The sequence below is a fragment of the Chrysoperla carnea genome, chromosome 3 (genome assembly GCF_905475395.1).
Source record: "Chrysoperla carnea chromosome 3, inChrCarn1.1, whole genome shotgun sequence".
NCBI classification, from domain to species: domain Eukaryota; kingdom Metazoa; phylum Arthropoda; class Insecta; order Neuroptera; family Chrysopidae; genus Chrysoperla; species Chrysoperla carnea.
Genome location: NC_058339.1, coordinates 82,105,782 through 82,131,570, shown reverse-complemented (window position 1 = coordinate 82,131,570; position 25,789 = coordinate 82,105,782). Strand labels below are relative to the sequence as shown.

Here is a 25,789-nt window from a genome sequence, read left to right as displayed (position 1 = left end):
ATTATTTCATGTCATAGATTGTTCAGAAACTACGACTACAAACAGACGCGCCAGCGATTATCTATATAAACAATTTTAAATGAAAAAATCTATAATTAATTATCATGTTTTTATAAGCTTCAATTTATGCAAAGAATGTGCTCTAATAATTTTTACTGTTTCATCTAATTTATGAGTGTTTCTTTGGTATATTCTTCTAACATCTTCTTGCTTTATAAATAAAAGATTTAGTATGTCGTTGGAAAGACGAGATCGTGTGGTTTTACTTTTTCAATACTTATTTTTGAAAAATAAAATTAATAATTAATTAAAATGAAAATAATAATTTATGCTCTGATATATATTTTTTTCGATCATATAAAATATAATTTTTACCGTTATCATTATATTATAATCTATAGATACATTATTTATGAAATAATTAATGTCAAAAATAAAAATAATTAGTTTAGTAACTCCCAGATAAATGTTAGTGAGAAAAAAAAATTGATATGTAAATTTTTGGGTTATGTAAGTTAAAAGGCCAATTTTATGTTATAATTATTATTAATGTGACAAAATATTAATACATGTCTTTTTTAACTGAAATCATAATTTTTCCGTACATAAATACAGTTATTTTTGAATTAAATGTGTACAATGATTTTTAAATGTAATGTAAAATTTGTAAAAACAATTGAAAACAAACAATTGACTGAGTTAATTGTTTAAATACCAAGCATAGACAGTGTTGATTACTTTATCACATTACACATACATACATGCCACACATACACTTGGGTAAACAGTGATGTTTACGAAAAAATTGTGCAGACAAAAGTTGGTTATTTTTTAAAAGAAATATTTTTTACACTAAACTTTTGTTCTATCTCTAATGGTTTACAAGATGGATCCTACGGACCCAAGATTCCATTGACCTATGTTGCTCATTTACGAACTCGACCTCACTTTTTACGTCCTGACTAGCATCCATAGCATCAATATTTTAAAGCGTTACAAACTTGGGACTAAACTTAATATACCTTGCATATTACATAATTATATGCATGGTATAAAACGGTCACCTATATTTATTTCCTCCCTTACAGACACTGAACATCTCACGCTTTCTTAAATTTATTTTTGCGTTACATTAAAAATGACTTTGTAATTCCTATCCGCATTATTCACTATTATTTATCATCCCAGCAACCCCACCAAATTTCAAGATTTTATTTTATTGGTACCTTAAGAATTTTTTAGATTTTTATTTGCATCTAATGATTAGAGAATACAATTGTTACTGATTTTCTTCTTAGACCTAGTATTTTCTTCTTTGACTTAGACATTCTGCTTTCTTTTTTTTTTTAATTTACGGCAAACTCTTCAAAAAAATTCAAAATAAAAAAATGTGTTACAATTATACAATTATTACAACTCGTTAATTCTATTTAAAAAAGTAAGATTTTAATTTAATTTTTTTTTTTTTTAATTTCAGGTTGTACAAAAGTGTACACGAAAAGTTCCCATTTAAAAGCTCATCAAAGAATACACACCGGTAAGTCTATTTAATATTAATTAAAAAAATTTTTTTTAAATAATCATAAATTTGATATTAAAATTTTAAACGTACACTTTAACATTTGATAAAAAATAATTCATTACTCAAATTAAGTCTTTAATTTATCTCATTTACAGCAAATCTAGATATGAATTTTTCGTAGAATGCCGTTTTATAAATCATTTTCTAAGCATACCGTTTTTTACTAATTCTACGAAACATTAATCTCAAAAAATGTACATTTTATGAAACAGTGGTTTTCTACGTGATGTTCACGAATGGTCTTTTTGTTTTGTAAAATTATATTTCAAGGTATGAATTATATAAAAAATATTAAAAATAATAAATAATTTTTTTGTTTGTGTAACTTTTAAATGTTGATTTTTATACAAATTAAATTATATCATAAATTCAATTATTACGAAATATAAATCTATTCTGAACATATTAATATTCAAAATGCGTGTAATATTTTTGTATACAATGTATCCATTATGTTTGTTTAAATGTATGTTCGTTGAATTTATAGTTGTATAAAGTGTTTAATGAAAATGTGTACCGTGTTCTTAGAAACAATATCTGATGTAGTACCTCGAGGATATTAGCGAAAATAGGAAATATAAATTCCAAAAGGATGCTGTGGGTTTCAATATTGTATGAAAATCGTCAATTTAAGTCCTGAAAATCTAGGGTTCCGAAGTACAATAGCAATGTTGGCGATATCAATTCCTTGACTAATTTTTTTTCATTTCTCTAAATTAGCATCTTAAACAATCGAACTCTAATTGAAGATGATCAAATAATATTAAAACGAGCGTTGCAATGCTAAAAGCTAAACTAAGATTAATAACTAAGGCTTCACGAAGTATAACTGGACCATTTAATTTTTTAATAAACAATAAACACATATACTGGATATTCGTCTGTGGCCCTCGTAGGAACATCACTCGATGAAAAGTTTTGTTATAAGCAAACTAAACAGATTCTGTTATGGTCCCCAATTTCTTTAATGAGATTGTTTCTAGGATAAACAGGGACAGTGTTTCGGACCCAAGTCTATACCTGACTTTCTGTGGCTTCTACAAGGAAAAACAGAATTAATAGTTTCATACTCTTTAATATATACCCTAGATGTGGGATCGTTTTAGAATCTTTGATTATTATCATCATTAATAATCAAAGATTCTAGGGAGCTTTTTTTAACAAAATTCCTTCACGTGGCTTGCAATGGTGAAAAAAATGGTAGAAATCGTCACGTAAGCATGTGAGAAATGCTGTGTGTGTACCATATCCATGGAACCACTAATATGTTCACCCACTTGACACTAACTATATTCATTACTATTGTCAGGTGTCAAAGGAACAACAATTTATAAACGTTAATTATTTAATAAATTATTATAAGTAATCAGTTTATATTTTTATTTGAGCAATCAGAAACAGATTATATGTATAATAGAGATATAAAAAATAAGTTAATAAAATTTTGTATAAGTATTTATTTAACGTTTAGGTTTGTTTCGTAAGAAATTTTGTTCCTAACGGAGGCTCCATTACCACACTCTTTTTTTTTTACATAAAGATACTTTTAACGTTCGTTAGTATTTAAAGTTTTCGATATGTTATTAATACATTTAGTTAAAACATGCGTTTATCTATCTTTTTAATAACTCCGGGATAGGAAAATTGGCTAAGATTAGTCTGAGACGAATTTTTTTCAATAGATTTTATAGTAAACACACGATATATTTATTTAGTATGATGACTTTATTGCTGTCAACAACATCTTTCCAACGAAGTGTTGTATTATAATATTTCCATTTTATATTAACAAACATACAAACATATAAATACAAAATTTTAAAAATGTTATATTATATTAGTTTGTGTTCGGTAAATTGTTCATGCTGAGCATTACAAAAACGTTACAAGCATGTTGTAAAAAATAATGTTACCATGTTGTAGATGTTATGGTCAAAATATACAACAAACAATAATAATCATAACCGAACATACTACAAGAAACATATCTGAGAAATGAATAAACAAAAAAAAAATTATTATGTTTATTTGTGAAACAAAATACATGGACAAATAAATTTTAACGAAAAAAATAAATATGAAAGAATGATTTCGCCAGTTATTATATGGAACTTTTTAAAGAAAATATAACCGAAAGTTGAAAAAAAGTACTTTCTTCATTTTCCTCTCATACCAACAAATTCAGTCATAATAAATATACAAAAAAAAAAAAAAACTATTTTAGTAATCCATCAATTAATTAACCAAGATATTTCATTAATATTGAACATTCATGAAATTTAAATTTGGTTCAAATATATTTCAACTAAACCATTATTTTAGTAAATAATTACTTCTGTATGGTATTAATTACTTACATTTTATATGGTATTACATTGAGTTATATTATTCTACGTCTTTTTATTAGAAAACTTAATAATAACGAGTTTAAATTCTGTGTTGTAAATTCTACATTGATTGATTTACACATTTTAAATATTTTTTTACACTTAATTGCACCATTTTAAACAGTATTTATATTTTTTACTTTGTTATAACAGTGTAAACAATGAATAAAAAATATTTAAAAAATACATGAATATTCCCTATTGGAATCGTTCTAGTCAGACGAGTTACAGTATGCACGATAGATCCGTAATTATTTGTTAAAAACGAAAAAATGCGAAAATATTTCTAAATAATACACCTGTTGAGCGTGGATCACGAAAATTTTATGTTTATTTCTATAAATCAATTCGCCTAAATTAGTATACCGAAATTAATAGCAAATACAATTTTTTTTCTAAATAGCTAATTTTTGTGGCCAGTTTGGTAGAAAATAAACAGAATTAGACCGAATTTAAACTGTAAGGCGATACTGAAGGGAGTTTTTTTCTGCCTTTTTAAGGATTAGTAAAGATAAGTTTGATGATAAAGACAGTTAAAGTGGAAATCGAGATTGGCAATACATTACGCGAAAAATGTAGTGAAGTTTGTTTTTATCAATAGAATTGAAAATTGGAATAATTTTTTTCACTTATTGTATTTTCTCTCACTGAAAAACACAATTTTCATCAACTGGACATGGGAGCTATGGTTAAGAATTTTTTTTTAATCAAACCTACCTAAAATGGAATCGTCAAAAATACAGACAAAATGAATCATGGAAATTTTCTTCACTATTGAACTCAAGCTACTATCAGATCATAAAATAAAATCCATACTTTTATAATCTAAAAATATTTTTTAATTTTTTAAGATTGCAGTTCGATTAAAACATTCCATTTGTAATATAAAAATATCAAAAAAATACCGAAATAAGAAAGGTAAAAACAAACTGATATATTTGGACAAGCTGTTTATAAGAAATAAATTTATTGTTTATTATTTAATAATTAATTAAATATCAATTAAATATATTATTATTTAACCGTATATGTACGTATAAACAATTTGTTTATTTAATGATTTTATTAATAATTCATTTAGTGATCATATCAATTATTATTGAAAATCAATTACTTCCAATAAATTATATAGTACATAGTACATTATTTTATTTTAGTATATTTACGGTAGACTTTTTATTCGAGATTTGCAAGCTCAATTATACACATTTGATTGATCGTGAATATAAGACGAAGAAAGATACATCTGCTGTATTTTAAGGATTCTTTATTCATCAATATTAATTACAACAATATGCAACAATATTTTCATTGTATTGTCTTTAGATTCAACTTATTAAGTTATTATGAAAAGAAATAATTTCTCTTATGGATTGATTTCTCTATAATTTCTTTCAAATGGATTTTTTCTGGAATGTTTATTTTTTTTTATCGGCCGACAAAAAGGATCTTGGACGCCTCTATCACTTTTAGCTCGTTAAGAAAACCTTGAAATAAAGTATCAAAGCTCTCCTACCACACAGTATCTTGTGTTTTTAGTGAAAACAACAAAATTAATTTAATTAATAGTTGTGATGGGCTGGTGTTAGGTATATGCATGAAGGAGGTGCACTCAGCCTCTGAAATTGAGGAGCTGATAAATGAAATTAACAGCGGAAAGGTGGTATAACAAATAAATGGTACCACATTGGGCTCTATAGCCCAAGTGTGTCCTTCGTGGACAGCCAATATGACCTAACCTAACCTAACCTAACCTAACCTAACCTTCGCTACAATTACTGCAACTGATCATCTTTGTACCAACAAAATTTCACAGAATTCTGTAGATGCTGATGTCTCGTGCTCTTTAGTTACTCTGATACAATCTCAATCCTTTCTTGTATATTGTACTAATCATAGGATATGTAGCTATATTTTAAGCGTAATTATGGGACTTCCAATTATTCAATAACGTGTATCAGAAGTAATATACATTCATACAAAAATAAAAATATAATATTATATGATTATATATTCTCTTATAATCCTTCTTACACTGTTGTATTTGGTATGGTTTGGTACATATTATCGATTATACATATAAAACCAATACGTTTATTGATACTTTATATTCAATATTATTATATTATTATCATATTATATTATATTTATCATTATACCAATCATCTTATAATATATATTTTATTTTTAAAGAATCGTATATAAGAATAATATCAGAATATAAAAAAAATAAAAAGTTGAGTATCGTTTTAAACCGGATACATAAATTTAATATCGATTGATTTTGTGCGTTTAAAACTTCATTCACAAAGAGTGATTGATCACATAGGTATTGTGTATGTGTCAATGGAATGTTAAATTATATTTTACTAAATGTTAGCCGTCTGCTTCGGTGGACTATTTCAACTTTATAAGCAATTAATATTACTTTTTTTTTTTAATCCTCAAAAGTTATCCTTTTTGCCGTTCTTATAGAAACCAAGGCTTAAAGGGGAGCATAGAAAAGAAGAATAATAGAGGAGGCCATTAATTTTGATCTCAAATTAACACACCTAAGATAAATACGATATATTTACCCCCAATGCTTATATATTAGGAATAATTCAAGGGAGGCAGATCAAGGAAGCTTTCGATTTCTTTTCGGCTTTAGACTTTGAGCTTACTAAGTTTGCATATTTAGAAAGCCAAAGAGATTGTAAAGGGTAGCCAATATTGCAAACAACCATCGACTCACCTAAACAAATTTATTGTGAGAATTTTTCCTAAATCTGTCCTAAATCCGTTTTTCCTAAAGTCGCTCAGTGAAAGTTACACAATTACAAACAGACGCACCCACGATTATACTTTAAAAGAAAAGTTTATATTTATTGATGTGATGACGATATTCGGATTCTCCGTTTTTTATTATTATCGATATTTATTTTATTATTTAATTTTTATTTAGTTTTAATGTCTAGTCGTATAAATATTGTGCGTTTGATTATAAGACTGATCGGAGAATAAAGCTGTTGAAAATATTTACGTTCGGAAAAATTTAATGAAAGGCAGAAAGTAATTTTATTAATTAAATAGATTATTCAGTTATAAAACTGAATGCTGAAGTATTAGCAATACAATTTCATTTTTTATTATTTTGTTTGATAAATCTTTTCTTTGATAAATCATATTTTTCTTTTAGAGCCTTTTCTTTCAGGATATTCAAAAATGTTTTCATTGAACTTGTAAAATTGATTATGAATAAAAGAAAAACATGGCTGTTTTAAAGAGAAGTAATAAATTTATAAGGGTTTTACTGTAAAATCTACGAAGTAAAAAAATTATTTAAAGTCTTATGTAATGTAATAAAAGAACTATAGTTCACAAGATTTATCTTAGAATTTTTTACATGATGTCAAATAATTATTGACATAAATACATTAAAATTCAATTATCAACAATATTTTTATGAACATTTTATATTATATTAAATATATATTAAAATATCTCAATTTTCAATCTATCTGTGTAACAAGTTACAAGTTTACAATGTATCAACATTTTACAACGTATTTACTTTATTCTTGTAATTCTAGCTGAGCAAAATAATTTCAATCGTCAATAGTTTTTCAATTCAAAAACAGTTTTTCAATTGAAAGGCAAATGAGGGATCATCTAGTTTCATACTTTAGAAGCACTTCCGGAAATAAGCAGCTTTTGTTAAGGTGTGATTTCTTTTACAAAAAAAATTTCGCTTGATATCTATCCTTTAGAAAAAGACTTTAAACGCACTAAAAATGTGACCACTAAACGCACACAATCGGTCCAATACATGCGATTTAATATAGTAAGTCTATACATATCATAATGATAGTAAGTTTATTTAGATGTAAAAGAACTCAGTTGTCAATAGTGATCTTCGTTTGGATTAGGTTAAATTTGATCACAAATTTGAAAGGTATGACCCAATTTTAGTATAAAGCCCTACTAAGTTGGAGATGATAGAGCAAAATTCAATTTTTTGAGTTTTGATGACATAATTCAGTTCAAAAGTTTTTTTCATGTTCCAACCAAATTTTTTTCAATCTGAATGGAATTTTTTTGGAAACTTACTAATTTTTGGTCAAACTTTTTATTTTTGGTATTATTTTTAGGCTTGCATTCACGTTTGTTCGAAATATCGGTACCAGGACAACACTATCTTCAAAAATTTGATAGTTAGGTTAAATTTGAACCCAAATTTGAAAATTATGACCCAAATTTAGTATAATTCCATACTTGGTTTACTAAAATTCGATATAATTTGGAGGTGATAGGGCAAAATTTAATTTTTAGGATTTTAATCATTTCATAAAGTTCAAAGAATCGGTTTTTTTCTTATTGCACCCAAATTTTATCTGAATGGAATTTTTTTTGAAACTTACTAATTTTGGGTCAGAATTTTATTTCTGATTTTATTTTGAAGCTTACATTCACCTTTGTTCAAAATACCGGTACCAGGACACCACTATCTTCAAGGACACCACTTTCATTGGTACGTAAGTTTGACCTCAAATTTAAAAAGTATGAACCAAATTTAGTATAATGTTTGGTTTATTAAAATTGGATGTAATTTGAATGTTATAGACCAAAATTGGTCATAATTTTTCAAATACTGCCCAGCTTTAAGTCTAAGTCTCTATGCCTGTATATGTAAATATGAATACACACAAGTTATAAGACTTATTATGACAGATTTGAAAAAGAATTGTTACACCTCCACTATTGAATTTTATATACGTATTAAATAAAATACTTCAATCTTTTATAAATCGTACTTCACTAGGAATATATCTGAATATAGTACTTACCTGTATGTATATGAATGAATATGAGATTTATACGTAGAACATGTGTAGGACGAAGACTTAGATAAAGATAGTATATATTCAGTTTAAAAGGGATAATATAAGAAAGAAAAAATGAAACAAATAAACATCATTCAGAATCAATTCACTCGTTTATAATCATTATAATAATAATCATATTGTACATATTGACAAATTTTTATACAGGGTATGATAAAATTAATAGTTTTTTATCGGAATAGACGTTGATTTAATCACTCTTGCGTCTTCAGCTTTAAAACTGGCTCAGTATTCGCAAAAGGAGTCTAGAAGTAAAATATAGTGATGAAACGAATATTTCTCAAGATATTTATAATTTTATATCATGAATTGTTAGTGAGAAAGTACTTTGGAAAGTAACTTTGTGTGATATTTTCTCGATTGATTCCAGATTGAAGTTGAGAAAATCGAAGAAAAAAAAACTAACATAGTTTCTCAACCATTTTAAGATAATATTACATATTAAATAATTAAACAGATATCCTGTTTATAGACTATTTTTAAGGTATTGTTTGCTCGGAGATTACAAAGATTGATATTTTGAATTTGTTTTCCTCAAACTTTTTCAGATTTACATCTAAAACTAAAACAAACGAAAAATTAAGTATATTTGTGACTATATCCCTTAGATTTCAGCCATTTCTCAGGACCAAATAATTGTTATTGTGATAAATTAATTCCATAACGTGCTTGGATTTGGAGATACAGATCTATGAGGGAAAAGAGAGAAAATCAATTTTCTCTTATAGAGATTTCTGTTCCTCATTTTAGAGATTTTAAAATAATGAAACCTGGCAATTATTCTCAATTGTAGAATTCTCTCATTTATCAAAAATATAATAGTCGCGAAAACGAAGCACTGAAGTTCGAATAAAGTGAACAGTAAGACGCATTTGAATACGATTTTCTGCATTCGATTCGTTGGAGTGTCAGGAAACTTTGTGACCTTAATCGATTAATACGAAATTAAAAATAATATGCATTTTATATTGACAGTAAATAGTAAAATCACAATTCGGTAAAAAGTGTTGAAAATGATTCCAAAACCGTTAGGGTTTTGTAGTCGCTGAACACGAATATCGCCACAGAATTGATTTCCAAGGTACCTGGTGCCCACGGTACGGTATCCTTACTGTTCAAATGTTTCGAACTTTGATCGTTTTTAGTGGTTCGTTTCCGCGACTACAAAACCCATTCTGTGATTTAAAAATCACCTCTATATACGACTTTTAAAACATTATATAGAAATGGTACTGTATATTAAAGTCAACTATCTTAACCAAAGAAAACTAGTTATCCCTCCATGAAGTGGTCTTTTTCTTTTTGGTCCAAACTTAAAGTCAAGTCACCATAATAATAATATATCCACATATTATATTATTATATATTATAATATAATATCCACATCCATTCAAGATAAAAACTATTATACAATCATCAAATATAAAACAAAGGATTATGGGTGGCATTAATAAACCAAACCAAAGCAGACTTGTGCTGTATGCTGTGTGCTCTATGTAACACACTTATGTAAATTATTATTATTTTAATATATTCATATTATTATTATTATCATATTTTGTTGTTGGTTTTTTAGTTTTTATTTTACTCTTATTTTTAGTTTTTTATTTTCTTTATGTTCTTTTTTTTCTACAGTTAATTTAATAAAAGACAAGTGAAAAGAAACAATTGACTGAGTTAATTGTTGAAATACCATGCATAGTCAGTGTTGATTTCTTTCTCACATTACACATACAAACATGTGACACATACATAACTGATAATCAAGTATAGTACATATTATAAAATTTCCGTCTAATTGGCGCCCTCACGAGTAAACAGTGATGTTTACGAAAAAATGTTTCAAACAAAAGTTGTTTAATTTTTTATAAGGAACATTTTTTATATTTAAACTTTTGTTCTATCTCTAACGGTTTACAAGATGGGTCCTACGGACACAAGACCCAATTGACCTATGATGCTCATTTAGGAACTTGACCTCACTACGTCCTGAGTACGCTGTAAAAATTCAGCTCGATATCTTTTTTAGTTTTTGAGTTATCGTGTCCACAGACGGACGGACGGACGGACAACCGTAAATGGACTAATTATGTAATTTATTTTATGAACACCTATGACAAAATTTTTTTCCTAGCATCATTATTTTTAAGCGTTACAAACTTGGGACTAAACTTAATATACTATGTATATTTCATATATACATGGTATAAAAATCAAGAGACACGCGTTAAATGACAAAATGAATTAATAACTCTGTTTAGGTAGTACGATCATCAAGGCAAGTTTAGACTTGTGGTTGAAATTATTTTTACCTTATTTTCAACTTTGATGATAATTTCTGTTATAACTTCATGAATGTACACAAAAATAACAATAAAATGTTTCGATCAGCCTTGGTTTCCGAAATATCGAAACTAAATAATTAAACAAAATTTTCAATTTTCGATATATTGAAAATTAATCCAGATATCGAAAAACTTTATTCATACTTTTCGTCTTAAATTGTCAAGTTATAATATAATTTACCATCAAAATTTGCATTCATTTTCATTATTTTTCATTCCTGTTCGGTCATTTTTTGGAAGCAGCACTAAACTTTCGTCTGCTCATACCTGTAACGAAAATTTTCTTAGTAATATTGTAACTAGGTTAAGATATATATTAGCTACCCACGAAGGACACACTTAGGCTATAGAGCCCATTGTGATACCATACATCACAATACAATTGTGTTTTACCACCTTTCCGCTGATAATTTCATATCGCAGCATCTCAATTTCGAAGGCTGATTGTACCTCCTTCATGCATATACCATACACCAGCCCATCACAATTATGTATTAAATTAATTTTGTTTCGATGGCGGGAATCGAACACACTACCTAATAGGGCGACTAATGTTGTAACTAAGACATTTAGAACCAAATTTGTTTTTTTAATTTTTTATGTTCAATTGTTCTTTTAAGTTTTTCGCGATTTGTAGAAGTAACCCAGATCTCACAATGTATTAAGTATAGCAGCTGATTTGTATTTTTATGTAAACATCTGAAATGAGTAGGGGAAAATTTTTGAAAAGTTGGTGCTAAGACAAAAACTTTTGGTTAGGAAACTCGGCGTTTTTGATATATTTAGCTTTGCGCGCCAAATTTTTTTCTAGTACCGATTTCTCCAGACCACGTAGTTGATTTGGTATTCGGTAATACCCAATTAGAAGCTCAGACAACGGTTTTGAATTCAATCCACTCTAGCGGAATTTTTACATAAAAATACATGTCATCTCCTATACCAATATAATTAAAACAAATAAAAGTAAAGATTAACACTTAATAAACTTCAATTCTTTCATTAATGACTATTATTTATTATTGCTGCTATTTCTCTAACCGTAAATTAAAGTTAATGATTAGTTAAATTACATTTATTTTTTTTAACTTGCCTTTATGGTGGGGTCACAACATATTCTCGGTACTTGTAGATGACTTGTTGTCATTAACAGTTGATGATGCGTAAATTAATCAGGTGTTAACGAACAAATCGTTTTTATTATTTTATTGATATATTACTTCTTTTATTAATATGGAAAAAAAATTGACTTTCATATTAATTAAAGAGTCATAAAAATTATAGTTGTTGAGAACAAAATTAAATTTTGAAAAGTGTTTATAGTAAAATTTTGACAAATATGTTGTTATAGGCTATAAGTAATGAGAGCCTACAAAATAAGCCTACAAAGAACAGCGTATTGTTTCTAGACCGAAGTTATTCAACATTTTTTTTCTAGGAGTGTGAAATACTATATAGACAAATGATTTTCTTAAAGGCAGTACGACGAATAATGAAATGCAAATCATCAAATTAGTCTTTTTCTAAAACGAAATGAATGACCCAGGTGCGGATTCAAGGGGGGAGGGTCACAGGGAGTCATGACCCCCTTCCCCAAAACAGCCCGCATTTCAAAAAATAAAACTAAACTAATTTTTATAAAACTGAAAAACAAAAGAAAACCCAAAAGAACAAAACCTACTTTTTGCAAACTATAAAAAAGGAAACTAACCAAGCGACCTAAATTAACTCACTTTTTTGCACTTCTGGAAAAATTGGAATTAAAAAATGATTGAATCAACAAAATTCACTGATTTTCTTACACAATACTGACTTTTATATTTTTTTTGTTATTTTTGATTTTTTTTTATCTTGTGACCCCCTCCGGAAAAAAATTCTAGAACCGCGCCTGGAATGACCTCTTTAAAAGTTTGAAAAATCGGTCGGCGCCCGTGTGACTTTTGAGAAGACTAGCATTTGGAAAACTTCAGAAAACTCTCAGAAACAGTGAATAATTCTTAATAAATAGATCTCAATGGGCAAAAAATTCTAAAAATTCGATTCTTTGAAAAATGGAAGATCATGTATATATTTAGAGGATCATAGTTTCTAAAAATTGAAAGGCTGATTTAGTCCACTTAATATTAGTTCATACCAATATTTGTGAAAAATCTTATATTTTACATATTTGTATTTAAAAATTAAATCCACCAAGAAAAATTACCGAATAACTTTTGAAATTTAAATGGAAAATATTAATTGAAATATTTACTGTACAAGAGAAATTTACAAAATTTAAAAAACAGATGCGATTTATTTTTTGTAAGCCGATTTTTGGAAACTTAGCCATAAAATCTAAGTTACTCAGAAACATACGGACGACAGATAAACACTTTAAACTTATAACACTCCTTTTCTAATCAATATCAAAGTGATGGTCAAGGATATCAGATGAAATGAAAAGGATACTTAGTCAGCTATCATTTTTTGGGACAAATTTTTGGAAATATTTAAATTGAAATTGAAACATTTGAGTTGACTTTGTTGAGTCATGTTTGTTTGACCATTCATTTCTATAGTAATTATTTATATGTTAAAATTATATGTTATGCCTTTTCCAAACTGAATCGATTTTGAAAATCATCGTCAATTTTTTAGTTTTTTCGGTTACAAACGCACAGACACACGGTCAAACTTATAAAACCCCTTTTTTTTAGTTCGGGGGTTAAAAATTATTATTTCTTTGTTTTTGGTGGATATTTTGAAATCGGTTTGTGTAGCCTTTCTTCAATACATGTACGATTGAGATAAAATCTAAGCAATGTTTAAAATATGCATGTTTTTTATGCAAAAATAACTAATCAATAATAAAACGTTATAGTTTTTCGTAGAAACGTTATTAAAAATCACAATAATTTAATTGATTTAACAATATTTTATATTGTAGATGAACATAACAATCAATATCTATTATTGTTTATTAGATAAAGTACTAAAGATAAATATTTTAATATTTATTTATACTTATTTTTATTGTTTAAATTATTACAACATTTAATAACAAAGAGTTTTCCATTAAGAATGATAGAAATTGAAACTTTAATTAAAGGACTTGGATGTAAGATTATTAATAAATCATAATTTGCAAAGCAGTTTTCTTTAGCACTTTGTGTGATATACTCAAATCACAGCTTCGCTGGCCGGAGTGGTGAATTTGATATTGGAAAAACCTTCATGCAGCATCAAAGGCAATAATGAACAAGGCATTCGAATTATTGAACTTTTTTTATCAAAGTAAGTGCTCAGTTCGAGTTACTTACATTATATTAGATGATTTTCATTGGCTCATGTTTCTAAGGTAGTACTAGCGCCAAGGCAAGTTTAGACTTGTAGTTGAAATTATTTGTATCTGAATTTTCTTATGACTTCATGAATGTAGACAAAAAATACAAATAACATTTTTCGATATCTGGCTTAATTTTCGATATATCGAAAGTTAAATATTCAAACAAAATTTTCAATTTGCGACATTTTGAAAATTACTCCAGATAACGAAAAATTATATTCTTACTTTTCGTCTTTTATTATCAAGTTATAACATAATTCTCCATCAAAATTGAACAAATATTTTTTTTTAATTTGTGTCCCCACTACCGTGCTCATTCATCCTTAATTAATCGGGCACAACAGTTTTTTTAAAATTATTTATTAAGGTTTAAACTTAAATTTTTAATTTAACTAGTTTTGGAGAAATCTATGAAAGCATATCATCCATCTACCGTTTTTCCATAAGACCAATATTAAATATGCCTACTTATTTAATTCATTTATTTATTTAATTAATCGACCAAACCTACCTTAAATTTTCAGAGTTAATTAAGACTTAGTCCATCTACATATAAAAAAAGCAACCCTTTAATCCAACCTCACCTTGGCCCTCGTACATCCTTAATATGAGTAGACTCTTCATCATTTAGTAAAAAAATGCATATCAATAGGGCTTTTCATTTTAAAATCACGATTCACATTTGTTTCGTACTAAATGATTTATAACCAATGTGATAAAATGAATAACAAATATCTTCTATCTTAGTCCTACTTATTGCTGTCAGTACGAAAAAATAAACTCTGCACTTGCGCTTATGACATGATGAAAAGGCCTATTGCTTCAGCAAATAATTAAATTAGACCTAACGAAAGTCTAGATCTTTTATTTTTTTGAATCTAATCGAGTGTCCTTGATGGAAAGTACAAACAATCCCAGGGCTGATATCAAACCGAATGTATGCGATCAATGTTTAAAATTAGCTCATTCTCAATGGAAAACCTTTTATTATAAGTGTGTATGTGAATTAGAGTTCAATCAAACCAAAGTGGCACCGAGCAAGAGAGAGTGTATGATGTATATGTATGTGCACTCGTATCTATACTCTCTCTTGTTCAGTGCCACTTAGTTTTGATAGAACTCTACACGATTTGTATGTGTTTTATGAATTACACATTTTGTATGTGCATTACACATTTGTATGTGTAATTGTGATTGTATGTAAAAACTATAAAGTACTTTTAGTGTAAGTACAAAACGGATGTGATATGTTCGTTTTTTTTTTTTCTAAAAAAACGTATATACGTTGTGTGTGTGTCTGACAAATGTTTTAAGTGTCATGAACAATGTACACATTTAACAAAAACATCTACACATACTTATTATACATAACATTATTATTGGTAAGTAATATACTGGAATATCAAAAATATTATTGTAGAGTAATGGATCTTTCACGTTCGTTATTGAGCCAAAACATAGTGCTAAGTTTTTGGATAACATCAAAAACTACGAAAATTTGAAATGATTGAAATGTACAAATAGAAAGATAGGAAAATAACCCTTGATGACGTCATAACCTGTAATTTCCATACGACTACATATTAAAAACTGTTTTAACATGAATAAGATAGAAAAATCATTTAATTGGTTATATTTTTTATGTTTAGCAATCGATTTTAATTTTGATTTCAGATTTTATCATCTATTCTCGCACATTTCAAATTTTAACGAAATATACGTTGAAATCGACATCAAGACAAAGGTCTATTCTGGTTAATTATTCGTCAATTCTGGTTAAATACAGAGCCTTTGAATAAGAAGTATTATTTAAAATTTAAAAAAAAAAAAAAAAAGAAGCTATTTTTATAAAAATAGCTGATAATTTTATTTAATTCGAAGTATAGCCTGTGAGGTTAGTAATGAATCAGAATATCTCTCAGATATCCGCCAAGGCACTTCTTGACTATGACCATTCTTTGGTGAAGTTTTTCATCAAATAAAAATAGTTACATCAAATAAAAATATTGGCGTAGAATTTATTTATGGCGTCTTGTAGCATTTTGATATACCTCCCAAACTTCCTTAATAATAAATTATATCTCAACCACAATACTTCATAAATAAAAACAGAATACATATCTATTTTCTGCATTATAAAAATAGTAAATCGTGAGTTTAGCTAATTTCAATCTGCTGTCTTGAAAAAAACACAGCACTGGAACGGATCCTTGAAGCCAAAAAAAAAAAAAAAAAATGGTAGTATAGCTGATATTAATCAAAATTTCAAAAATTTTTTAGAAAACTTAAAGAAATCTAATTTAGTTAATGTTACTACAGATTCAAAACCTGTAGTTTTCTTCTCTGAATATGGTATTCTACTATTTTTGAAAAACTACTTCAAAATGTTCATTTTGCTAATAAAAAGCCATCAAAAATTTATTTCGGAAAAATACACACGCTTTCTTGCCAAAAACTAAAATTAAATTTTAAACCTTTTTTAAACTGTTAAAAACGCGAGCATATGACGTAATATGGGTATCATTACACGAAATAACACAAATAAGTTTGACAGATATATTCATAGACATCTGATTATAATAAATATAAATACTTATTATCTATGGATATATTATACCCAGCTGTCTACACTAAACTAATTGATTGTCTATAGCTCATACCGATATGATATCACAGCAAAGCTTGCCCGCTTACGATAATACTTTAAAAGAAAAATGTGCTTTTATCGTCTTTTACTCGAAATCAGAATATTTAAGTATATTTTAACATAAATTTTAACTTTTTTTCAAATTTCATAATTTATTTTTGACTAACGATAATACCCTATTCTATCCTCCATACAATAATATTTTTGGTACATATGTACTACATTATTGAATGTACAATATTTCTACATTATACATATGAATACATATTTATTGGTAACTGAATAAGATGTATAATACATTCTATTTATTGAATGAGTATTGGTAATATAATGTAGGTAATACATACAAAGTTAATTGTATTCAAGACTAAACTTTACTGGCTAATAATGTTACCTCTATAAATACGTTCTTTTTGTATCATGGTGTATACACTATTTACACTAGGTGTAAAAAAAACTAGCTTTATATCCTTATAAACTTACACTTAGTGTACTACACCGAGACAAAAAGAACAAATTTGTATGTATGTATGTTTAAATTACAACAAATAATGTTACTTAAAAGTTCATTGAATTTCTAATAAAATATATGTCTTATTTTTTTATTGTAATGTTAAGTACACTTTTGTAGTTCATGTTACAGACTTTTTCTATAAATTATGTCATCTGATATTCTTAAGTAGTAATATTATACCGAGATTTAAGGGCTGCCACCAACGATGATGATAATTTTGAGATCGTAATTACCTTTTATTTGATACCAATATATTTGATATTTTTTAGTCGGACACTCGACAACTAGAATACCCATTGATTGATCAAAAATTGCAATTTTGGGTATAAAATTTCCCGAACGCCGATCTGTTAGAGGGAAAAAATAAATAATTTTTTTATTCCAATATGATTTGACTCAAATATCATCATTATTGTCGTCCTATTAGCTCAGTTGGTTAAGGTATAACCAATTCCGTCCGCGGTATGCATAGGGTAGCGGGTTCGATTCCTGCCGCCGAAAAAAAGTTAATTTAATTAATAGTTGTGGTGGGCTGGTGTAGTGCATGGTATATGCATGAAGGAGATGCACTCAGCCTCTGATATTGAAGAGCTGACAAATGAAATTATCAGCGGAAAGGTGGTAAAACACATATATGGTATCAAAATGGGCTTTATAGCCTAAGTGTGTCCTTCGTGGACAACCAATATAACCTAACCTAACCTACATTTATTATTCCCTAAAATCAATTTAAAATCTTGATTTTCCAAATAGATTCACTACTATATATACTAATAATTCGACAACAAGTGTTTGCATTGCACTGTTGTAACAACTGTCCACATTGAACTCTCTACATCGACTGACTTGTTATTTTTTACTCATAAACTACACTTTTACATATAATCCGTTTAAATGGAAACGATGTACAATTTTTATTATCCATCGCTGCTCTAGATTCCAGACTTAATTGCATTCTTCGAGGAAAAACCTTTACAGTTAGCCACGATTCCAGACCCGCGATACAAACCAAGGTTACTACCCGGAACCTCCACCATTTTAACTAAAACTGTGATAGCACTCTGCATCATTAAGTAATTTAGAACTGATACGTTTATAGAATTATTTAACGAAGTTAAAGAATTATTTAAGCAGGTGAAAAGTTCAATTTAATTTACTTAAAATAAATAATAAACATATTTCAACTGCAGTAAATTAAAATAAAGAAATACAGTAAAAAAAAGCTAATTGATATTATACAGGCGCCAATTTTAAAATATATATATTTATATGATAATTTTATTTCTTTTTGAATGATCAGTAATTGAATTAAAAAGTATCTTTTAATTTAATTAAAATAAAATAAAAAATTTGTTAACAAATTATGTGGCTCAGACATGTTTCAATGTAAGTAATTTGATACTTTCATATAAATTTTATTGAAAACTAATACAGAAAAACAATTATTTATTTATTTATGTATTTATAATAATATAAACAATTTAAATGAAATAAATTATTACAAAATTATTCACAATTTTTTTTTTTATTAAATTTATAATATCGATTAAATTTCAATTTATTAAATTTATTAAATTAGTGTGATGTATTTATTAGAATTGTATTGTTGATGTAATTATTGGTACAAATCGTATTTGGTCAAAGAATTTCTGTACTTGTTTTTGTACGTGTATTATGGATTAGAAAATTTACATATATAATGAAGATCGTGGACTCAGAAAATAATATAATTATTAAGCATTGAACAAATGGTGTAGGAATGTCAATTATATTTCGTGTAAAATTTATGAACCTATATTTACATCATTATTCTTTTTCCCTTGTGCAGAGAAAAAGAACTATTTATATCCCTGAATCCAATTTGGCGAAGTCAAGTGGGGACAGCTTCATTTTCTTTTATTATTTTTATTATATACCTATAACAACAGTTGTTTATAAAATGTTAGATAACCTTAAAATAGGCATAATTTCTTAAGGGGTTATATCTAGTTGCGAGCACAAAAAAATGAGTTTTTTTTGGAAGACCATTAAAAAACGTATACATATAGGGCATTTCTTTAAATTTAAGATCCCGTTGTCCGATTTTAAAAATTTAATATGGTATGCTCCTGTAGGCGATCTCCTGGAGGTTCTCTAATAAAAGCTGTCTGGCGGTGAGCACTACGACTCTGATTTGGACTATCTAAAATCAAAAAATCAAAAAAAAAAAAAAAAAAATTCAAAATTCTTCATTCAAACTTCAAAGTAGTCTAAAATATCGAAATAATGAACAGAAGTCTAATTCCTTCTATTAAAACCTGGGGAAAATATCTTAGGAGATTGTGTAAAAATTCGAAACCAAACGGTCGAGTCGTTTCAGAGAAATCTTGCTCGCCGACTTTGAAAATGCTGTTCCAGAAAAATTCGTTTAAAGTTTTAAAAAAAGACATTTACACTCAGTTCAATTTTTTTTTATGCCTTTATCTTCGTGAATATTTATTGGATCAACTTGAAATTTTCAGAAAATATACTTAAATATATATGTACATTCTAGAAAGGCAAAAAAATCGATTCTTTAAAAATTCTAATTGGATAAACCCCTGAATACACTTTGTTTAAATATTTTGAATATTAAAGGCTGCTTAAGAACATTTTGAATTTAGTCCACAATGCACCAAGAATAGAGTAATGTATAACATTATTTTATTTGCAGTATTGCTCCAATGGAGTCAGTGGAGCCAGAGATTTCTGGAAACCGGATAGCGTCATACTTATGTCCCTAACGCTGAATTTTGTAATTTATAAGTGTTAAATCATGATATATTTTTAGCTTATTCTGCCCAATTTTCATTTTTCTAAGCAGGCGATATTCTCAATATTCACAATAATATTCTTTATTATAATTTGACATCCTGTATCTACAAAATCACAAATTGTCGATTAATATATTCGTTGAAAAATTCGGTTATGATCTTTTACTTTTATTTAACTACAATAACATATTTTGCAATGAACAGACAAATATCAAAATCCTCCTTTAAAATTTTCCACTATTATAGAAATATTTCTTATTGATCACCAATAGAAACAATGAAATAAATCACTTCTAGATAATCGATAATAAAATGACACATTCTTATTTGTAAAATTTATTTATTACATATTTATTTATTTAAATAATAAAATTATTATTATAATATTTTTTTCATACATACAATAGACTTATAAATACTAGACAACTTGTTTTATTCACTATCATAAAACATAACATAGACATGCTGGTACTGTAATATGTCATACATTTTAAACAGAGTGGTGGCATAAGTACATATACAGTTCTAATAATATTTGATTCAATATTATAAATCAAAGTACTTTAGAAAAAATTGAAAAAACAATGGTCTATGAAATGACTAGGCCATTAAAAGAGTTGACTATCTATTATTAGACAGTTCATTCATTTTGAATAGTATTGCTCTATGCTACTATGGTTTCTTAAAATCCATCTATATATTCCAGGTCTGCTAAAACCTAGATTAGGCCTGTTATCGTGGTTATATTTTAAGCCACCGGTTTTCGCATGTTAAAATGACTTTTCCCTGCGAACAGCATTACAACTATATATCTACTTATGCCTCACTATGTATGGTATGAAATATTAAAAATATTTATTAGATGACTCAAACATACAATAATAATGCGTAGTAGTATTTTAAAAAACTGTTTGAAATTGAAATGTCTTATGAAATTATAAATCGTTGAATTACATCAGTAAATGAAAAATCGAAGAAAAATGATTTTGGTTCGAGGCGAAAAATATTCTACAAAATAATCTTTAATGTATGTACAAAGTGGTTTTTGAAATACAATGTTATGAAACCGTAAAATCTAATATATAAAAATATCGTGAAACAGCGTTTGCGGTCGAACTTCGCTGAATTGGCTAGACTCATTATAATCAAATTTTTTTTGTATATTCAGTAGGTATAAGAAAAAAGTATTTTTCACTCTCTTACCCTCAAATTAGTTACATTACGATCAAAATCTAAACTAATATAATAACAACTGACAATAGTAACTTTTTTAATGTTCTAGTTTTTACAATAATTCATTACAGTTAATAACAAATTTTAAATTATGAATACCATGCGTGGTGTTTAATGGGAAAGCGGACAAAAAATCTTATTTAAAACCTTGTTATTTTCGCCAATGTTTCGTTAACTTTGTTGACTTTCTCAGGGCTCTGTGGTGAGAAGCAAAGTTTTATTAACAATGTTTTAATTACATAAATAACAAAGCTTGTGCGTAAACGTGTGATAATTCATTATTAGCGTACTTCTACGATTGCCCAACTCGTGCTGTGCAAATTTCGCATGCGTACGTTAATATTGCTCTTTACCTCCTTGTATCGTTATCGTTAATAACTGTTTCAGTATTTTTATCGCAATACTTAAAATTATTGATATCACTGTAAGTACAGTACATATTTTATTAGTTACATATTCTTAAAATATGTTTTACAGTGAATGTAATTACAATATATTTATATTCAATTTACAAGTTACATATTTATTTTTAATAATAGTTGAATAATAGATCAATTTCATACACACACGTACGTACGTAAATCAATAATAAATATATTTTAATATCAATATGTGTATAATTATTATCAAATATTTTATCTGTTTTAATAAAATTTTACATATCTCCTATGACATATAAGTCGATATTTAATGTTGAATTGTTAAAATGTATCGATATTGTTAAAATATTTTTCATATCAGATTGAAAGATTGTTAATTTTTGATGAAAATTTCACAGGAAAAACATATGATGCCAATTAAAGGTATACTGATTTGTAAATTAGTCAGATAAGATTGGGAACAAAAAATTTCAAACTATTATCTTGCAAATATATTCTCAATTAATTCAATTAACTTTTGTAATTAAATTTAATTATAATGGGTTGACTTTTTTGATGCATTGATCGATATAAAGATACACTAGTAATTCGTACGTTGTATGATGTGAACATGGACAATTTCTTCAAAAATTTATTTATTTATTTATTTGGTTCGGTGAAGTCAAAACATTTTTGCTCTTCTTAAACAGCTAAAATGATTTATAGAGTAGTGATTAGTGATGTACCAAACTTTTTCGGTTTCATAACAGACCCTTTAGTCTAAGTGTGGCCCATCCCAACCTAACCTAATTAATTTATAGACAAATCACAATAAATTTGGTGAAAATGTAGAGAAATATCCCAAATTTCAACATGTAGTTAAAAAATTTTCCAACGATTGACTAAAATCTTATTTCGTCACGGGGTTTAAGAACTTGCAAAATTGTTCATGGTAATAACTAGCCCAGTGAGTAATGTGTTTGTCTTTAGTGCTAATGTTGTCAAAGTTCCAATGTTCGATTCCCAGACAGAATATACTTTTTTTAATTCTCTTATAATCATGGGTTATTTGGGTTGATAAGTTTACAAGATAGTTATTTGAATAAATGGATTGAGTATAAGAAATTGGCATTATTTCTCAGTCTATAAAATTCTTGATATTAATATATGTCCACTTTTATTGGCTATTATAAATTTATAATAATATTTAATTACAATCTTAAATAATATTTTGACAGTGGTCATGCTGATACGTAATACCATAATCAAATAATTTCATGTTGATTTTTAATTAAGATATTAATTTTAATAAAATTTTAATGTTGTTCAATTTTTACTTTCGATTTACAAGATCGTTATTGAAAAATTTGTAATTTATTCTTTTCAATGCCTGAAATAAAAACTTAGTAGAATACTTCATTTTCTTTATTCCCTCCTTTGACAAAAGCTAATATCATTTCGCGAAAGTAAGTGTCGCAGCAACCATTAACAGACTTAATTGATACTGATTTAAAAAATACTTCTGAGACCTTCTGTGTAATGTCTGCGAACCTCACAAAAAAAGATAATGAACAATTCTTCTCTTAGTGAAATGAAGTAGGAATGAAATACGTCTGGCATCTGATAGCGGCGATATTAATTATATTTACTAGTGTGCATTCCCAAGAAAAACTTTGAAATTTATCGATTTTCAAACTTTTAAGGCAGTCTTTCTTAAATCATCACTCATGCCCTTTGACAGTTTCGCCGATGCTTCCATCTTGCCAAATATTATTTTTATAATTTAAAAAAAATAGTATCCAAATTATTTTAGTATGCCTATAATTAAAATATTATTAAGTTTTGTTAACTTCGAACTAAAAAAAGGATGGTTTTGATTTTTTTGTTCCGTACTCGAACAAATTAAAAAATTAGCGATGATCTTTATAGTCGGCACAGTTTGGAAAATGCTTTAATTAAAAAGGTAATTTAGCAGAATCACAATACATTTAATGGCACTAACATTGTAAAAGATGTGATTTGTATCAAATCATTCTGTTTTCTCATTGAAGGTTAACACTTACTACATTCTCTTACAAGAAATAATAATAATAATAATAATGACCTATTGACGTGTCTTGTTTGTACACAAATTAACTTACAACATCAAAGTAAATACCTACATAATACCGATACATTATTAAAAACCTATTGTTTTACAAATTTATATTTATTTGTTGTATTATGTGAATTAAAAAGCAAATATTATTTATTTAATTTAGTAATGAAATAAATTTTATATAATATTAATATTATTCACATTTTTAGTGACAAATAGCCATGTAAAGTATTACCTATACACTACCCACACATAACACAAGTTAATGCTCATTAGAATAATTTTATTATTAGTTCAAAAAAAACAAAATAAACACAATGAAAATTATACGAGTTGTATTCATGTGTTGGAAAGTTGCATGCGACAAATAAAATTTATATTTTGAATAAAAAGCATAAAATATTGAGAATAAAAACAAAAAGAAAAATGACTTCAAAAGAAAAACTTTTTCAAAATAAATTAATATGCACTAAAAAGTAAAAAAATAACGATAATATAATGTAGTTAAAATTATTGTTATTTTTGGTGTCGGTGTCAGCCAAGGAAACAACTCTGGCAGAATAGTTTACTACATTAACTTGGCTGAACCCGACTCCAAAAATAACAATAATTTTAACTACATTATATTATCGTCATTTTTTTACTTTTTAGTGCATAATAATTTGTTTTGTAAAAGTTTTTCTTTTGAAGTCGTTTTTCTTTTTGTTAAAAGTTTTTTGTTTATTTTGTGATTTTTAGAGAATCTGAAGTACACTAACTAATTTGTCACTAAAAAAAGAATCATCGAAATCGGTTGGCGTGATGTTGAGTTATTCGTCCTCTTGTCGTGTATACTTAATGCAAATTTAAGACTTTTATAGTTTTCTCATGCATGCCGTTGTCAGAACTGGGCCACAATGAACTGAGACCACAGGGAAAGCAACAGCTTTCAAATAGATAAAGAATCATCAAAATCGGTTTACCCAGTCGAAGGTTCTGAGGTTACAAACATTAAAAAATTGAATTGAGAACCTCCTTTTTTGTTTGAAGTCGGTTACAAAGGGTTTAATATTAATTCGGGATTTAAAAAAATTTAATTTTTTGCATATTTTATTTAGGAAATACTACTTTAATTTTAAATATAGGTATTGTAAAAATGTTTTTTTTTTGTAAATTATAATATAATTGCATTATATATTACTTGTATACTGGGCGAAAAATTAATATAGAAAGTTATTTTGATTAATATGAAGTTCTCTTTTCAAATTAAATGCAGTTTTTAACCCCCGAACTAAAAAAAGGGGTGATATTTGTTTGGTCGCTATGTGTGTGTGTGTCTGTGTATTTGTCTATATGTGACATATGTAATTACTATGGAAATGAATGGTGAAACAAGAGAAAACAAACAATTGACTGAGTTAATTGTCGAAATACCATGTATGGACAGTGTTGATTACTCTGTCTGATACTATAACTGATATAACCATAACATATATACTATACAATTGTGTGCTCTCACGGGTAAACAGTGATGTTTACGAAAAAATGTTGTTTAATATTTTATAAGGAACATTTTTTACATTTAAATTTTTGTTCTATCTCTAACGGTTTACAAGATAGGTCCTACGCAGCAAAGACCCAAATGACC

General features: G+C 27.1%; 1 protein-coding gene across 1 annotated transcript in view; it reads left to right on the top strand.

The window, feature by feature from the left end:
• The window catches only part of LOC123296888 (dendritic arbor reduction protein 1), a 379,251-nt gene that overhangs the window by 317,245 nt on the left and 36,217 nt on the right, over positions 1 to 25,789 (top strand). Inside the window, exon 3 of the mRNA XM_044878585.1 lies at positions 1,478 to 1,537. Within this exon, the coding sequence (XP_044734520.1) occupies positions 1,478 to 1,537 (60 nt within the window). The remainder of the gene's footprint in view (positions 1 to 1,477; positions 1,538 to 25,789) is intronic.